At 36.9% G+C, this 17,234-nt stretch overlaps 1 protein-coding gene across 1 annotated transcript; it reads left to right on the forward strand.

The window, feature by feature from the left end:
• Positions 1-3,474: 3,474 nt before the first annotated feature.
• On the forward strand, positions 3,475-14,528 carry LOC107813430 (uncharacterized). The gene is made up of 16 exons (XM_075232561.1): positions 3,475-3,665; positions 5,821-6,032; positions 6,533-6,669; positions 6,778-6,888; positions 6,972-7,073; positions 7,227-7,335; positions 7,432-7,632; positions 8,110-8,278; positions 8,480-8,561; positions 8,652-8,745; positions 9,327-9,423; positions 10,419-10,512; positions 11,522-11,594; positions 12,948-13,121; positions 13,240-13,362; positions 14,109-14,528. The coding sequence occupies exons 1-16, from the start codon at positions 3,653-3,655 to the stop codon at positions 14,268-14,270; spliced, it is 1,953 nt and encodes a 650-aa protein (XP_075088662.1). The 5' UTR covers positions 3,475-3,652; the 3' UTR covers positions 14,271-14,528.
• The last annotated feature ends 2,706 nt before the right edge of the window (positions 14,529-17,234 follow it).

Consider the following 17,234-nt stretch of genomic DNA (forward strand, 5'->3'; position numbering starts at 1 on the left):
AAAAAAAAAGTTAACTGGTATACATGACTATAGATATTTTTGGTATTATTTTGTTTGTTTTTTTTCATGTGGTTGTGATAGTGGTTACTGTGAAGTGTTAACAATGTGATATTTATGGGTATCATGGCCTATTTACGTACTATTTACTTGTTTATCTCTTGAAAATTCTAGGAATTCAGTCTAGCTTGATAACTGCTGGCAGCAATTGTTATGCAATGCTGATACAATCGAAATGTCAGTTGATATTTTTGTCCTTAGGACTATAGGGTCATTGCTTATCTCAAATGTGGTATAAAATTGTAAAATAGATCTCATCTGGGCTGACATTTTCATTGTCTTGTGTTGTGATACTGTTACAACGAATGATTCTATGCCCTTTGATTGAACAGTGAATGATTCTACACCCTCTGCTTAAACAGAATTAAACAAAGAGATAGAGAAAAGAAAATTCTTTGATTATGGAACCAAAGATATTAAAGTAGTCGAATCCATAAATTACTCTTGTCGCACTATCTTTGTTTCGTCCTCGTTCCTATATCATTCTTTTCCATTGATTTGTACAACAAATTAAGTTATGTAGTTTTATTATGTTTAACAGAATGGAGTTCCTGCTGCAATTCTCAATATTTTTCTAATTTAAGTGGTTCGGATGGTACAAGTTGTTCAAGACTTATGGATGACATCACGGTAAGAAAACTCTGTCTAACTCTTGTAAAAGTAAATTCCTTGGTTGATATTGTTCACCGTCATATTTGCATTCTTCTCAATTCAAAAAGAAAAGTTGCTTGATCTTGGACCTTTGAAAGGTGATGTGCTTGTTCTTAGGCTTTATAGTTTTCTGTTGCAATTTTTTTGGTTCTCAGTCATATCATATCAAAATGAAAAGTTGTTTGATATTGGGCTTTTAAAAGATTCTAGACTAAAGTTATATACAAAGAATATCTTATACTTTGGAGAAAAAAGTAAAAGAAAATAAAGAAGCTAGATCTAATGTAATTTTGTGGCGATATGCAAAATCTATAGTATATAGTTAGCGCTCTTCCACTATATTCTGGTCTCACGATGAAGCCTCTCAGTTTTCTGATTCTAGCAAAGTAGTGTACATCAAGAAGGTCTAATACCACCACTGTTAACTAGTCTACTAGCTTATGGGTAGTCAAAACATGCAGACAAGCTTAACTAATGACGAAGTATATTACTAGAAACTGAACATATGTCTGAAGATAGCATTCCCACTCCCACCCATGGCCATGAAGTCAAGGAGCATCTATGGATACTAATAGTTTCTCTACTGGTGAGCACAATTGTGTAATATCTGTCAAGAAAAGTTGCTATAAAGGATAGCATCCTCAGTCAAAATTTGTTTATTTAAGAGTAAAAACCAGATTACAACGTGGACTTGAAGAATATTTTCTCTCTTCTAAATCGGTTGTAGGCTTGTAAAAATGGATCAACTACTACTACTACTACTATATGTGGTTAACCTAACAAGATTCTCTTAAATAACCATCGGCCAGAGAATGGATTCACTCATTCTTGCTCATTTCTCTGTCTTATTCTCTCTTTTGATCCATACTTGTGTACTTTATAGTTTTTATTTATAAAAGATATAATTATAATTTATATTCTTTTGTAGGATAAGCATGAGTAAACCAATATAGATGGCAATATGGTTCATGGATGTACAAGCTACTAGAAGAAAATTTACTTACGGAGTTGTTATTTGATTAGAAATTATGACTCTGGAGATGTTCTTGTTCTTTTTTCAAGTAAAAACACAAGTTTTAGTGGTAGGTTTTGAAAGTATATAAATACATTGTGCTTCAGTTGTATTGACTTTTGCAAATATATATCATATATTAATTTTTATATATACATTTGTGATGTTTTAAAAGATTTAAAATGTGAATTGTTTATGTTGACTTTTGCAAATATATATCATATATTAATTTTTATATATACATTTGTGATGTTTTAAAAGATTTAAAATGTGAATTGTTTATGTAGCAACTACATATTTGTTGTTGTTAGTTGTACAACAAAAAATGTAATATTGTTGGCAAAAAGTGATTTTATGGCCACAACAATACTTGTTGCTAAAAGTCTTTATAGCAGATTATTAATTACCCTCCCGCTAATTTTTTTGCCACAAGTAATATTGTTGCGAAAAAATAATATTTTATCACAACAATATTGTTGTTGCTAAATATTTTCATAAGCCACAATTGTGTGACCAAAAAATAATTTATTGCAACACTTTCTTTGTTGCGTTACGGCAACTTTGTGCAACAACATCTTTTGTTGTTGCAAAAACTTTTCCCATCAGCATTTATTGCAACAACATGCAACAACTTTTCTGTTGTTTTGCAACAATATTTAATATATGGCAACAAAAATATTTGTGGCAAATTTCATACTTTCTTGTAGTGAATGAATTACTATCCATACTTTGATTCCTTCTTGTCCAACCAGGAGTAGGTTAGGTGAATGTAGATCTCGAAAATATAGTGATCTTTGGTTTTGTTTTCTACTAAAGGGGTGTTATTTCGTAGACTCTTAAGGAGTCGTTTGGTATGAGGTATAAGAAGGTATAAGAGTGGTATAACAATTTAATATCGTCTTAATACTCTGTTTGGTTAGCAAATTAGGTATAAGTTATCCTGGTGTTAATTTTAACACTGGGATAACTTATATCTTATAGAAGGTGGGATAATTAGCACCGATATAACTTATACCTTCTTCTTAGAAATTATGCAATTGTCATTCTTAACACAACATACAACAACAACAACAACAACCCAGTATAATCCCACAAGTGGGGTCTGGGGAGGGTAATATGTACGCAGACCTTACCCCTACCCCGAAGGGTAGGGAGGCTGTTTCCAGGAGACCCTCGGCTCAAAAAACAATAGGAGATGATATATTAGTACCATAAAAATGCGTAATAAAAATAACAACAATATATAAGAGATATGAAATATGAAATATAGGATATTAAATACGAAAATACGAAAATACGAAATAGATGGCTAGATATTCTTAACACAACATACCAAACAATAAATAAACAACAATCCCAGCATAACTAATCTCAGCATAACTTATCCCAATATAATTTATACCGACATAACTTATACCGGTATAAATTATATTCGAACCAAACGACCCTTGTTATTTGTTTTGTAAAGACATATTATCCCCGACAGTGAAGAATTTAATTACCCAAAAAAATTGCATTTAAATGCGACTCATAATCATATTTGAGAATGTGAGTTATAAATATGTTAGTGAATGCGACTTATAAATCGCATTATAAAATGCGACATAGAAAACACAGTAGGAACTAGGAAATACAACTTACCATGAAACACAATGGAAATGCGACTTATATATTCTTTTTCTTATATAAAAAAAAAAAAGAATATAAATCGCATTTGGCTATAAATCGCGGTTATGCGTTATGTTTCTCCTCTTACATATATCCGGGTCGGGTTGCAACTTTTGCTAATATAACATTTCCACCCTGCATAAATCTCACATACAACGAGCATCCACTTCCCATTTCGTCCGTGTAATCACAAAAGCACGATCATCACCAAACGAAACTGGAATTTGTTTTCGGAAGCTCGTGTAAAACATCTCGACCTCCATAATGGAAAACTCCGGTTAGTTATCACTGTCCACTCTGTAATCTTAAGATCTCTAAAATTTCACATCATTCCAATTCAATTTCGTGCAGGTTTCGCCGTTTGATGAAGTTTAAATTTGTCCTCTACGGATGATTATAAATTCGTCTTTATTTTTGTATATTTATTTATTTTTGGTTTTTGGATATGTTGTTTGAGTATTGTACTGCATATATTGTATTAATTTTTTTTTCAAAATGTTAGGAGCTTTAAGTCGGGTGAGCTCATTACTGAGCTAAGGAGGTTTAGGATTTTGTGTTCTAGAAGTTTGTAGTGTGTTCTGATTTCTTTTGAGATTTAGCGCTCCTTGTTATAAGCTGTGGGTCTGCATACTGGACTGGGATTTTTTTTTTTTTTTTTTTTTTGTGTGTGTCTGTCTGTCTGTATTGGATCAGCATGTAGTAGGATTCAACTGTTACCACCTAAAATGATAGTAATCAGATTAGATTAGTAGTATCTTCCGAGCAAACTGCTTTACTATCAGTTGTTGTTTGGAATTAGCCAGCAGCTTATAGTTAAGAGTGATGAGTGATCTTACTTGTTTTCCTGTCTCTTGTCTATTTTTCTACTAAAATCTGGATTTACATCTCCAATGCTCATGACCCGGAGCTTAGACTTTTTGGCAAAATTTTGGATATTGCTGATTGCAAACTATGCTAATTATACGTGTATTAGGAATAACAATCACATGTAAAATATAATTTCCTGTGACTTGTATATTGGATCGCTGACATGGGAATGTGCTGAGGCCTAAGTGATTAGGGGCCACATATAGTTGAGAGATTGATTTCATGGAAAATTACTTGCATGTTAATGGGTATTAAACGTCCTAGAAAAGAAAATGAAAAAGATGAAACATTAAGGTGGACTATTATATTGAGTGCATAGGAAAGCTGTTTAGCAGTTCTGTTATTGCCATACCTATATCAGTACTGTGGTTTTAAAATCCCCGTGTCCCTTTCATGAATACGAGAAGAGTGGCTTATGATATTGCATGTCATAACTCTACTATGGGAGTAGGATGGAGTTACATGCATATCAATGCATATCAGCGAAGGGGTTGGATAGAATATTCTTTCAAGAAGCATATATTTATCCATGTGAAACAACATTAATCCTGTACATCATAATTCGCGATAAGATGCTAACTGCTGTTTAATTTCTATGTTGTTTCGATTTGTCATGGAAACATTTGTGGGTGCTGTCCAAATTACTATTAGAAGATATTTCATTATTTTCTTTCTTCCCCTCTCCTGGTTTTCTTAAGTTGATGAATAACGAGTCGGAAAGGGGTATTCAGCTGCAAGTCATCTTTTCAATTGAATGCGGCCTGGAGTTATAGACTGATTACTTCTGTGATCCAGTAACTTAAGTCCGTTCCTTCCATGGACTCTTCTCGATTTTGCCATGTGTTTGTTGCATCTTGGTCATATAGCTATTTTGCCAACAGTTGCATATCCGTGCTAAATCTCTGGTTGGTAAGAAAATCGGTGGGAAGAGTGATTTCATGCTGTAAGTTATAGACGGAGAGAAATATATTCATTGGAAGTTTTCTAACATAGCTCTCAACTCCTTTTGTAGAGACATATCTATGCAAAAATATACTCTAATAACATGTTTGCAGCATTGCTGTTAAATCTGACTTGAGCAGTTGAGTTTCTTGCAAGTACATCTGGAATAACCTTGATTTATGGACCTTTGTACTGTATCTCTAGTGAACCTTACAGTTCCATCTCTAGTGAACCTTACAGTTCGGCATGACCTACATGGGTCCTTTTCATATCTAATGCTATCATGCATACAGGACGTAGATATTGAGTTTCGAAAGACAAGGTTGTTTAATTGAAGCATGTATGACATCAACAGCTTTTCATCGTTTGTTTGCTCTAAATTTTTTCTTCATATAGTATCAACTCACATGAACAGTTTCACTTTTTCTTTTGAGTGTGTGTGTGTTGGGGGGGGGGGGAGAACTCATGAACCGTTTTCACTTCTTTCCATTCATTTCTGGTAAAGTTTGTTACGTGGGTCTTATGTGCATTACTCACACTCTTCTATGTGCAATTTTGTTGGATAGTTTTGGAGTAGTGGTTCAAGTTACAATTACTTTGTTTGAACATTAAAATTTCTGCAGGGGACCACCAGGAGACAAATGTACCACCAGTGGAAGGTGTTGCTGGTGGTGGGACAGCTTATGGATGGAGTGATACTGGAGTTAATGATCCCAGACCATTAAGGGGTGCAATTGATCCTACTAAAGTTCCACCGTTAGAGTTATTGAATGTGTGGTGCATGCCAAGCACCGCTAATGTTGGACCACAAGATATGCCTCGTGAGTTGGAACCTGTATGTACAATGTTTCTGGCACTACATAAGCTTTTTATGATATTTCTGCAATACTGACATTTTGTGACCATTCCATGACATTAAATAGTCCTGTCTATTGAGACAATGAGTCCTTATCAGGGATGCTGGCACTTACAAAAATGTTTGTTATATTTGTTTTTGTCCTTTTGGCTCATGGTTAATGCATGTTAAAGTTGAAACTAAATATTTGCCTGCAATTCATACTGATTATTCTGGCGTTTGTTATTGTTCACTCACTCTTAACACTTCTTTAGGATTAACTGGTCATTTAAGGGAGAGTAGGATTTTTTTTTCTTCCCCCCTCTCTCTCTCTCTCTCTTGCGGGGGTAATAGAAGAACCATTTAAAGTTTCTTTTATGCTTATGCATTTGTTGCTTAAAGTGTTAAACTTCACAATCAAATGACGAGAAGATCGAAATTCTGTTGTCTTTCTGGTCGCAAGAGTTTCATGGTATGTGACTCGCAGTTTTATCTCGTAGATATCACTATTAGCAGCAAGAAATGAAAGAGAAAGCATTCAGATTGCTATACGCCCAAAAGTTTCTTGGGGTGGATCTGGTATTGCTGGAACTGTGCAGGTCCAGTGTACTGATCTCTGCTCACCCTGTGGTGCTAGGTTTGTCACTAACCATTTCCTTAGCTTCCTTTGGACCTATCTTGGATATGATGTGAAGTTATTGATTCTTTTTTTGGTGAAGTTATTAACAATATTGGCTGGTTGCAGATTGGTAGTTGGCCAGTCGGTGACATTCCGCAGAGTAGTACCTGTTTTAGGAGTCCCTGATGCACTCGTTCCACTTGATATGCCAGTCTGCCAACTGAACCTTTTCCCTGGGTATACACATGATACTCCCGTCCAGTCATTTGTTTCGATTATTGTAGTCCGAAGTCATGACCTTATTATGTCTTTCTATGCAGAGAAACTACAGTATTTTGGGTATCAATAGATGTCCCGAGTGAACATCCACCAGGTCAATATGATGGAGAAATCATCATTTCTGCCACCAAAGCTGAAGCAGAGTGATTGTCTATCCCCTCTACAGTTAAATATGTGTATATCCATTTTGGAGTATCTGACTTCCCAACAACATTGTCCTGAAGATGTTTTGTTTGGGATAGTGAGGATTGTTTCATGGTAGTTCATTAAATAATCATCTTTGTTTCCTGTAACAGGTCTACAAGCCAATCCCTGAGCAAAGTGGAGAAGCATCAACTATACAGAGAACTGAGAGATTGTCTTGATGCTGTGGAACCCTTGGAGGGAAAACCATTGGAAGAAGTGGTTGGTCTCTTTGAAATTCATGCCTCATATGAACTCTTATAATTCCTCAAGTTGGATTTGCAAAGCCGCTGCTCATAACGGCTTTTGTTGTTTTAGGTAGAAAGAGTCAAATCTGCAACTTCATCTTTAAGAAGAGTTCTTCTATCCCCATCATTTTCTGATTTCTTTTCAGATAATGGGCCCATAGATATGATGGAAGAAGATGCTATTTCTAGCCTTTCTATCCGGTTGAAGATAAGTTTGACAGTCTGGGACTTTGTGCTTCCAGCTACTCCTTCTGTCCCTGCTGTGATTGGTGTATCCTTTCTTGTGCATTTGGTTAGAAGAAACATCAAGCCAATTAACTGGTTGTGGAGAATTTCTACTGGAATAAGATGGCTCTCAATTGAATTCATAGGATTTTTGATTTATCAGGTTTAATTGTCATGTGTTTTACATCATGTTGACTTGACGTTTTGCCTGCCAATAGTTGATTTGACTGTTTCTATTTGCTAATTGGCTAGCTTCTTCTTCGGAATGTCGCCATAACTGTTGACTAAGGTACTTTTACAAGCTTATTCACGTGCTGCCTACATCTTGTCTATTAGTTTTTTCCCTTCTTTTTTTTTCTGTTATTCCTGTAAACTAGTATATCATACATTTTCCTGAAAAGGCCAAATATTCTAGAATTATCTCCTTTTGTCTCTACTAGTGGGGTGACTGCTGCTGGTTCTAGTTTCTGTGATAAATCAACTGAATTTTCAAATGAGGATGGAGTTCTTTAATTTAGCCTAGATATCTGACACTGTTATCGAAGATCGGTTTGGGGTTGAGCATGGAAGCAGTGAATGGTTTCAGCTGTTAGATCAGCATTTCAAATGGCTACTTCAATATCGAATTAGTCCATACTTCTGCAGGTGGGGCAATGGCATGAGAGTTTTAACGTACACCTCGCCATGGCCAGGTATATGATGCGCTGTATGTTTGTACATGGAAACTGAATGAAGTTTTGCCGTCGTACTTTTAGATGTAACTGAAGTTCAAAATAGACAAGTTTGTAAAGGAGCCAAACTGTAATTGCACCTCCAGTTCTGCTCTCCTACTGGCCTTTACCTCAAGTTTATCTACAATAAACTAAAATGTCTTTCTCTTAATGCTGTTACAGCTGACCATCCAAAATCAGATGAGTATTTATCGGACCCTCGTCTTGCGGCATATGCTGTACCTTATGGTCCGTTAGTCCCCTGGTACGTTGGATAATTTCTTTGCCAAAAATTCCATGGTGTATTTTCTATACCAGTTGATCAGTTTCTTTTTGCTTCTTAATTTGGCATTAGCGAAGGTACTGCAAAGGACTACTTACGAAGGGAGGTAGAGATACTAAGGACAAAAAACCATTGGAGGAAAGCCTACTTCTATCTATGGGATGAGGTAAGTGAGCAGATTGAGGCAGGTTGAATTGCTAGTCTTTTAGCACATATGACAGACCTTACATTATTCTAGCGACACTTGCAGTTCAGAGTCATGTTTTCTCCTGTTTGTAGCTGGACTTGGGCTTTGCTCTGCTTTTCTGATTTTGTAGATGAAAAAACATCATAGTTTTCCTAAAATATGCTGGTTGTCATTATAACACCAACAAGAAGTTTATAACACCAACACCTATGCCTCGGTAACAAACTTGTTGGAGTCATACACATAAACTTTTTCCTGTTTTGTCTCAAACTACCGAATCCGTTTGTTCATACCAAAAAAGGGGAAATCCCACTCTGTATTTACAGACTCATAGTGCTTAACACTGTCTTCTGCAGAAGGTAAGCAAGACAACCTGGGCCTGGGATAAACATATTTTCTTGTTTCCATTCATACAGTAGCACTTGTATTCCCCTTTTTCCTCCTCGGATTTTGTTATCCTTTTTACCTACTTTTCCCCCTTCACAAGAGGGGACAATTGATGGTAGCTGCCTATCTTTATTGTTTCTATGCTCTAAAGAAGTTTTATTTGCACTGGTCAGCCTCTCAACGTCGAACAATATGATGCCATCCGCAGCATGGCCAGTGAGATTCATGCCTATGCACCTGATGCTCGTATTCTGACAACTTACTATTGCGGTGAGCATCAGCTCTTCTCTTCAGTAGATGCATGAGGAAGTATCCTCTGTATATTACGTGTATGTATTCCAATGAGACATTGTGCATGATACTTATATGTCTATCTCCATATCTTTCGTTGCCATTCAGAGGTTGAAGAGATTTGTCATACTAGATAGAATTGTTGTACATTTGTTTGGATAATGAACCTATTATTCTATATTGAAAAAACCATATCTTTGAGGACAGACTGAATTGTCAGGAGTTAAACAATCAGATTTTAGCTGTCAATTTTTCCACTCTGGATCATATAGATAAGCTGCTGACTCAAGAGTATTAACTGTTACATTATAGTGATGAAAGAGCAAAGAAGACGATGAAGCTCCTCTTTCTTAAAGAAACTTAAAATAGAAGTGGTAGAAGTTCTTCATCTTAGTGATTAATGAGTCCCATTGAGTGGCCCGTTCTTGCAGAAACTTTATGCTTAACTCACTTATTCCACGAGCCGGTTGTAAATCTTACGTCTGAAATAATTGAGGATGTGAAAATATCATGCAATGCTTTCTTGGAATATGTGCAACTGTCTCTCTAATGTAACTTGGCGTGTGATATTTGTTGAAACAAATTTTAAGGGGAAAATTTTAGATGTTGTCCGGTTATGCGTACTTTAACATTTCCAGTCATTACATTTGTCGCCTACACTTTTATAAGAATGATCAAATGCCCTTGATGACTTGGAAACTGTGAGAATAACCATGACTTGAATTAATTGATAGGAAATTTTTACCATTCTAATTGCTTTTTGGGAAATGTTAAGGTAAAAATTTGAGTAATGTCACTGACACAACATCAAATGAAGCTTCAGTTGATACAATCTCACATGATGTTTGTTTTTTGTGATTGACAAACTAAATATTATTTTCCGTTGGCCTAGATCTGTCTGATTGGAATATTCTTTGGCAATCGTTATTCGCATGGAAAAACTTCTTCAACGGGATACCATTCTTATTTTACAGGACCAAGTGATGCACCTCTTGCTTCAAATAACTTTGAGGCTTTTCTGAAAGTTCCCGAGTTCCTACGGCCTCATACTCAGATATATTGCACAAGGTAGTGATTTTAGTATTTCGGAAAACAGTTTTTTGTTATTGCCCGCATACAAGTATAAAGAACAAAATAGTAAATTAAAAATTGAGCCGCTTATTTTTTTTTAAAAAAAAAAAACGAAAAGTTAATTTTGTGAGCATTGTAGCTCAGATGGCTGGAATATAGACTGCTATTTGTGAGAGGTTGCTGAATAAATTGGGCACTAGTTCAGGATTATTTAATCTGGAAGTCTCACTAACTGAGCTGAGTCCAATGATATGAAACAGTTGAATTAGCAATCTTTGGATTTATTACAGTGAAAGCATCCATTATTTTTAACTGCATATTTTTTAAATTCTAGATACTTAAGTATTTCTTTCCATTTATCATAAAGATCTTGTTTTCCTTTTCTGTAGCCATTTTTTTTCCTCTCATGCTCTTTGGATGTTCTATTTTGTTTTATAGCTGTCATATGAATATTAGACCAGTTGATGCTAAATAAGATTACTCTTTAAACAATGCTATTGCACACTAATACTTTCTGAAAACCATTGAATGCATTATAAAGCCAGCTTTCCATGCTTTAACCTGATTCATGTTTGGAGGTTGGAGGTAAGCCTAGAAGAATTCAATTCCTAACGGGCTATTATATGCTTCTTCCTTTGTCATAAAAAGAATGGCTGATTTATGGAGTAAGAGGGTCAAACCATCTGATTTGGTGTGAATTCAGATATTAATTTCTTAGATTTTTAAATGTTATTTACATATCTAAGAATTACATGAATGTACTATAAACTAACTTCTTAAAATTAGAAATATTTCAAATTATTTGAATACATCCCAAATAGAACTGTCATAGAAAATAGGATAGATGGAGTACCTGTTTCCTTTTTGATCTCTTTCCTTTTCTGTTTTGTGATGACCACTAGTTGCATCTGGAAAGATGGTCTGGATTCTCTTCCTTGTTGATAAGTTACTACAGATGAGAAGATACACTTACTAGGCTTTTTGACATATTTCCTTTCTTATTCAGTGAATGGGTAATAGGTAACAGAGAGGATCTGGCAAAGGATATCATCGCAGAGATACAAACAGAAAATGGTGAGGTAATGAAATTTAATTTTATGGATTATTACGGAGTACACAATGAGTTCACTTACATACTATATGAGCCTCATTAAATGAGGAAGCGGAAAAGATGCAGAGAAGTGTCATACGGATTAATTTACTTTCTGATCCATGGCTCCTTGCTGATATCACAGTCTTGTTGTCCTCTTTTCCTTTTTCCCCTCTAATGTGACAACATAAGTTGTTGCCTGCAGACACTGCTGATTATGAACTCTATTTGAGGACTAGAGCCTAGCACCCGAGATTCTAGGATGTCTGTGGTTTTAATACATCATTCCATATGCCAATATTGGATATTCTATTTGATTTACAAGACTATCAATCATCAGATAGCACCCCATTCATTATTGATTCCCTCACTGGTGGAGAAGTACTCTCTATCTTAGGCTGCAATCATTCTTGGATAAAATTCATTTCTTTTTCAAGCATTATAAACTGATCATATTATATCCGATAAGAAGTTAAAGAATGTATGATCTTTATCGTAAAGAATGTATGATCTTTATCGTAAAGAATGTATGCTTGATCAGGAAAGAAAAAAGGTGATAGAATCTGTGCATTAACTGGTCCCTATCAAGTTCTAAACTATGTTGCATGGACTCTCCAAAAGTTCTGCCGCACCCATTTCGGATCCCCCAAAGATGCACTACTTTTGGAGGATCCGAGAATCCTGCATGCACCTGAAGACATTGTTGGAGAGTCCGAGCAACATAGGTTCTAAACCTAAAATATTTTGTGCATAATTGTCACCAAAAGAGTTCAACAAAGGCCACCTTATATGGTTAACATTCTGATAATCTCTATGTATGGAAGTGGTTGATATTTGCAAGTGTATATGACAAATTAATTCATAAGGACATCAAGATGACACAAGATAGTTTTAGCATTTTACTTTTCTCTTCCAATGAAAATTGGTATCTTATTTTGAGAAGTTATCGTGAAGCTTTGTTCATAGCTAATGCGTTTTGCCTAAGTTTAATACTGTGTTAACGTGTTTGACTCTTTCAGCCTAAAGGCATTAAGTGCTCTGCAAATTAGTCTTCAATGTGGATCTTCAGGTTTAGTTTCATGATATCCAGGGATGAGATTATTTGATTTAGATACCTCCTCTATGTTGCTCCTTGGACTTGTCCTTTCTTAGAAACATTTTGGTTTGTTTGCGATGGTGCAGTAGTTAATCAAATTAGATTATCACCATCTGAGTGCAACTGCACTTGCAGGCTTTAGTGCTTCTTTCTTTATGCTTTTTGCTATTTAAATTTGTGTTTAGCATTTTCCTGTTTCTGTATGTGAACTATGAATGAATTCAATGCTTGTTATGTTTTTTGCAGGAGTGGTGGACATATGTATGCTTAGGACCAGGTGATCCTCATCCAAACTGGCACTTGGGGATGCGAGGCACTCAACATCGTGCTGTGATGTGGCGTGTGTGGAAGGAAGGTGGAACAGGTTTCTTGTATTGGGGTGCCAACTGCTATGAGAAGGCAACAGTTCCCAGTGCTGAGGTTAGTGCATCCCTCTGCATAACATATAACTGAGATAAATTATATCGTATAGGTTAATAGTAGTGATGGATTTATTAAATTTTTTTTCATGCCCAACACAAGTAATATCTGTCTGCAGATTAGGTTCAGGCGTGGACTTCCTCCAGGTGATGGAGTCTTGTTCTACCCTGGTCAGGTGTTCTCATCTTCTCAGCAACCTGTTGCTTCACTAAGACTGGAGCGTCTCTTGAGTGGCTTGCAGGTACTCTTTATATTCACTTTTTCCCCCTCTCATAGTATGTTTGCATTTCTGTCAATTGTGACCCTTGATAACCATGTCGAAAGGCATCAACCATGCAGTCCCCTTGAACTTTTGGGGCTGGAAGGTGCAATTGTCTGTGTTACAGAACAAACAATTGGATGCACTTCTCTTTGCATGTCTGAACAAGATCTTTTTGATGTCTGAACAAGATCTTTTTGATGTCTTTCCCCCAGCACATTCTTTAGTTAAATACGGCCTGTTTGGATTTCAATTTAACTTGCTGAATCTTGCGTGGAAACAACCTCTTCCAGAAATGCAGGGTAAGGCTGCGTACGATAGACCCTTGTGGTCCGGCCCTTCCCCGGACCCGCGCATAGCGGGAGCTTAGTGCACCGGGCTGCCCTTTTTTTGCTGAATCTTGTTAGGTCCTATTTTCAGAGACTTCAACACTTCTATTTCCTTCAGTCATTCCATTTATATGAATCAGTTGCAGATATTTGTTCTGTTGAGTTTACTCCTTCAGTTACAATGTTTTGCTGTGTTTTGTTCAATGAGATACCTTCTCTGTACATATCCCTCTTCTTAGTTCTTTCTATTGTTCTTCTATAAATTGAAGCTTCTCGAATTATCAGAAGAAAGATGTTGAACTTTGCATGATGTCTTCATTTTTTATCTCTTAAATTGCCTGATTACGTTCACTTCCCCTTTTTGTATTCACTCCTTTTTTGGTGACCGATTCCTTTCAGGATATTGAGTACCTCAAGCTATATGCTTCAAGATTTGGTAGGGATGAAGGACTCAACCTTCTGGAGAAGACAGGAATGTATCAAGGCCCTGAGCGTTACACTTCGGAACACACACCAATAGATGTAATGAGGGGTGAGGTTTACAGGACATGCCGATCCTAGATTTGAATCCTGAGTTTGATACCCATCTGTATTAGTGTTCAACATCTCAAACATGTCGGTATGTACGATGTACATTGATAGTTTTGATTTTTGAGAACTACTCAGCGGTATATATCTCAATCATCTTTGGCAGGTCAAAACAGAGTATGTTTTAGTCTGTTTGTTCAGATCTGTTCATATTATCATGTTGCGTTATAGTAAATCGACAGTATTACTGTACCGTGGTCCGGTATTTTAAAAGAGATTATTGTTGTTTCATTTCTGTAGAGTTGAAAGTATAGTACCCTTTTGTCTAGGTTACTTAGATTAAGATTTGAGCTGATTTTTATTACCTTTAGCGACCCCATGACTGAGGATTATGTTATGATATTTCTACATCTCTTCCTGACTTTGTGGTGGAAAAGCGGGAATTTTATGTGCAAACAAATGAGTAGAGGCATTGACCAGTGCTGAGGATGGGACTCTGTGACCCCACAAAGGCACAAACTATAAGCATAGGATAGATAACCTATCTCAATCATAATAGTAGGATTGGCTTTAGCACTTGCTTTATTATGATAAAGGTTTTGAAAGAAAGGTGATGGGGGAGAAATTATTGCTTTCAAGATTCATTCAAGCTAGACTTTTTGTAGCAACACCTAGTGATACTGGAATCACAAAAGCAAAGTAGAAAAAGAGGGGAAAGGCAATCAAAAGTTTATCAAATTGGTGATGATTGCTTGCTAGCCTCTCACTCATTGTTCATCTTTTGACATTGTGCTCTTTTTGTCTCCCATTACAGCTGTATTGTGGCTATGCTAACTAGATCTGTTCATTACCCAGGCTTATCCATATATAGAATATTTGTGGATGTGTCACTACCCGGATTTCCCATCCTCGGGAGTCGTGATGTCGCCTACTCGTGAAAGCTAGGCAAGCCGCGCATTATAGATTCATTAACTCTTTTATTTAGCCTTTTTTAACAATTTAAATCAACATGCGATCAACAGTGAAAAATTAACGATAAATAAATTCATGCGGAAGATGTAATTTGATGACTTAGCCAAAAACAAGTAAGACAATACCAACATACACCTCTACCCGGAACCGGTGTCACAATATCACGAACCTTCTATGAATACTACATACAAATGTCTTGAAAGAAAGGTACAATCTGTCTCTGAAGTAGATGAAAACAGAATATAAAGGTAGAAGAGAACGACGGGCCTGCGGACGCCTGCAGGACTACCTCGGGATCTCTGACTGGACTGAAGGCAGTCACCCAAAGCTATGGTCCAAAAGCTGCCGCTCCAGGATCTGCACACAGTGCAGAGTGTAGTATCAGCACAACCGACCCCATGTGCTGGTAAGTGCCTGACCTAATCCCGGTGAAGTAGTGACGAGGCTAGGACCAGACTACCAAATAAACATGTGCAGTTATGTAATATACATCGGAAAGTAAAACAGAAATAAGCAAGTAAAGATGGGAGGGGGACATGCTGCGGGGGAATATCATTTACCAACAGTAATTTAAGAGGAAACGTAAAGAACACTTTAGAATTTACAGCAAAATAATAAGGAACCCGTAACCAATCTATAAGCACTTCGTATTATCTATTGTTGAGGCGCGCAACCCGATCCAAATCATAATAACACTATTGCGGCGTGCAACCCGATCCATATCATTTATCACTGTTGCGGCGTGCAACCCAATCTAAACATAATATTGTTGCGGCGTGCAACCCGATCCAATTATATCATTGTTGCGGCGTGCAACCCGATCCAAATATAATATTGTTGCGGCGCGCAACCCGATCCACATATACAGTTCAACACCAATCATAATGAGAGTCCCGGCAAGGGATCAATAAAGAAACAACACTATCCCGGCAAGGGTATCGACAATATAAGTAAATACGTCCCGGCAAGGGAAAATCAGCTATAACCAAACTTGTTCCAACATCTAACTAATTCAACTAGCACCCATACTCAATCATAAGTAATTTCCACGAGAATAATCATAATCCTTGCTCAACACAGAGAATCAACAACTTAGGCATTCGTAGGATTTATTAAGAATACAACAATTTCAATTTCAGACTCACGGTCATGCTTGACACCAACGTATAGATACTCGTCACCATGCCTATATGTCGTACTCGACAAGTAACATGTAGCAAATAGGACACAACTCCTAATCCCTTAAGTTAAGGTTAGACCAAACAGTTACCTTGAACTTCCACGGCCAACTCAAGCCTCAAACGCCGCTTTTCCTTTTGAATTTGGCTCCAAATCAATTGTATCTATGGATTTGTGGTGAAGTTCTCTTTCAAAAATCGCCCAATTTGGAGTTTGGAAGAAGAAGTTATGAAATTTTTGGTGAAATCCCGTTTTTGCTTCTGTTTTAAAATCACTAGGCAGACCTTCATCGCGTTCGCGATGGGTCTGTCGCGTTCGTAATGGGTCAGGCCCAATAAACCATCGCGTTCGCGATCTCGGGCTCGCATTCGCGGAGCTTTGTCTCCTCGAGCCTTCGCCTTCGCGGGTCAGTGGCCGCATTCGCGTAGAACAAAATCTTCTTCCCCCTGCCCAGGCCCAAAGGCCTTCGCCTTCGCAGGTCCGCCTTCGCGAAGGGAAACACCCCCAAGGCTTCGCGTTTGCGTAGAAGGAAAATTCCTTCTGCCTGAATTACCCTTCGCGTTTGCGAGAGTCCTTCCGCGAACGCGAAGAACAACACACCAGAACACCAAAAACTGAAAACCTGCAACTTTTTTTTCTAAGTTCAAAACCTTCCGAAACCCATCTGAAACTCACCCGAGCCCTCGGGGCTCCAAACCAAACATGCATACTAACTCAAAAAATTATATGAATTTATCCGTGCGATCAAATCGCCAAAATAACCTCTTAAACAACGAATTTAGCATAGAAATCTAAGAAAAATCTCAAAACTTTCAAAGTATCAATTTTCACAACTACGGGTCCGAA

Source organism: Nicotiana tabacum, chromosome 16, assembly GCF_000715075.1.
Source record: "Nicotiana tabacum cultivar K326 chromosome 16, ASM71507v2, whole genome shotgun sequence".
NCBI lineage: Eukaryota > Viridiplantae > Streptophyta > Magnoliopsida > Solanales > Solanaceae > Nicotiana > Nicotiana tabacum.

Bases quoted from the DNA above. Each gene is read 5' to 3' on its own strand.
- LOC107813430 (XM_075232561.1), top strand. The intron at 7,074-7,226 runs GTGATTGTCTAT...TTCCTGTAACAG, and splicing joins GCCACCAAAGCTGAAGCAGA to GTCTACAAGCCAATCCCTGA. The intron at 13,363-14,108 runs GTACTCTTTATA...GATTCCTTTCAG, and splicing joins GTCTCTTGAGTGGCTTGCAG to GATATTGAGTACCTCAAGCT.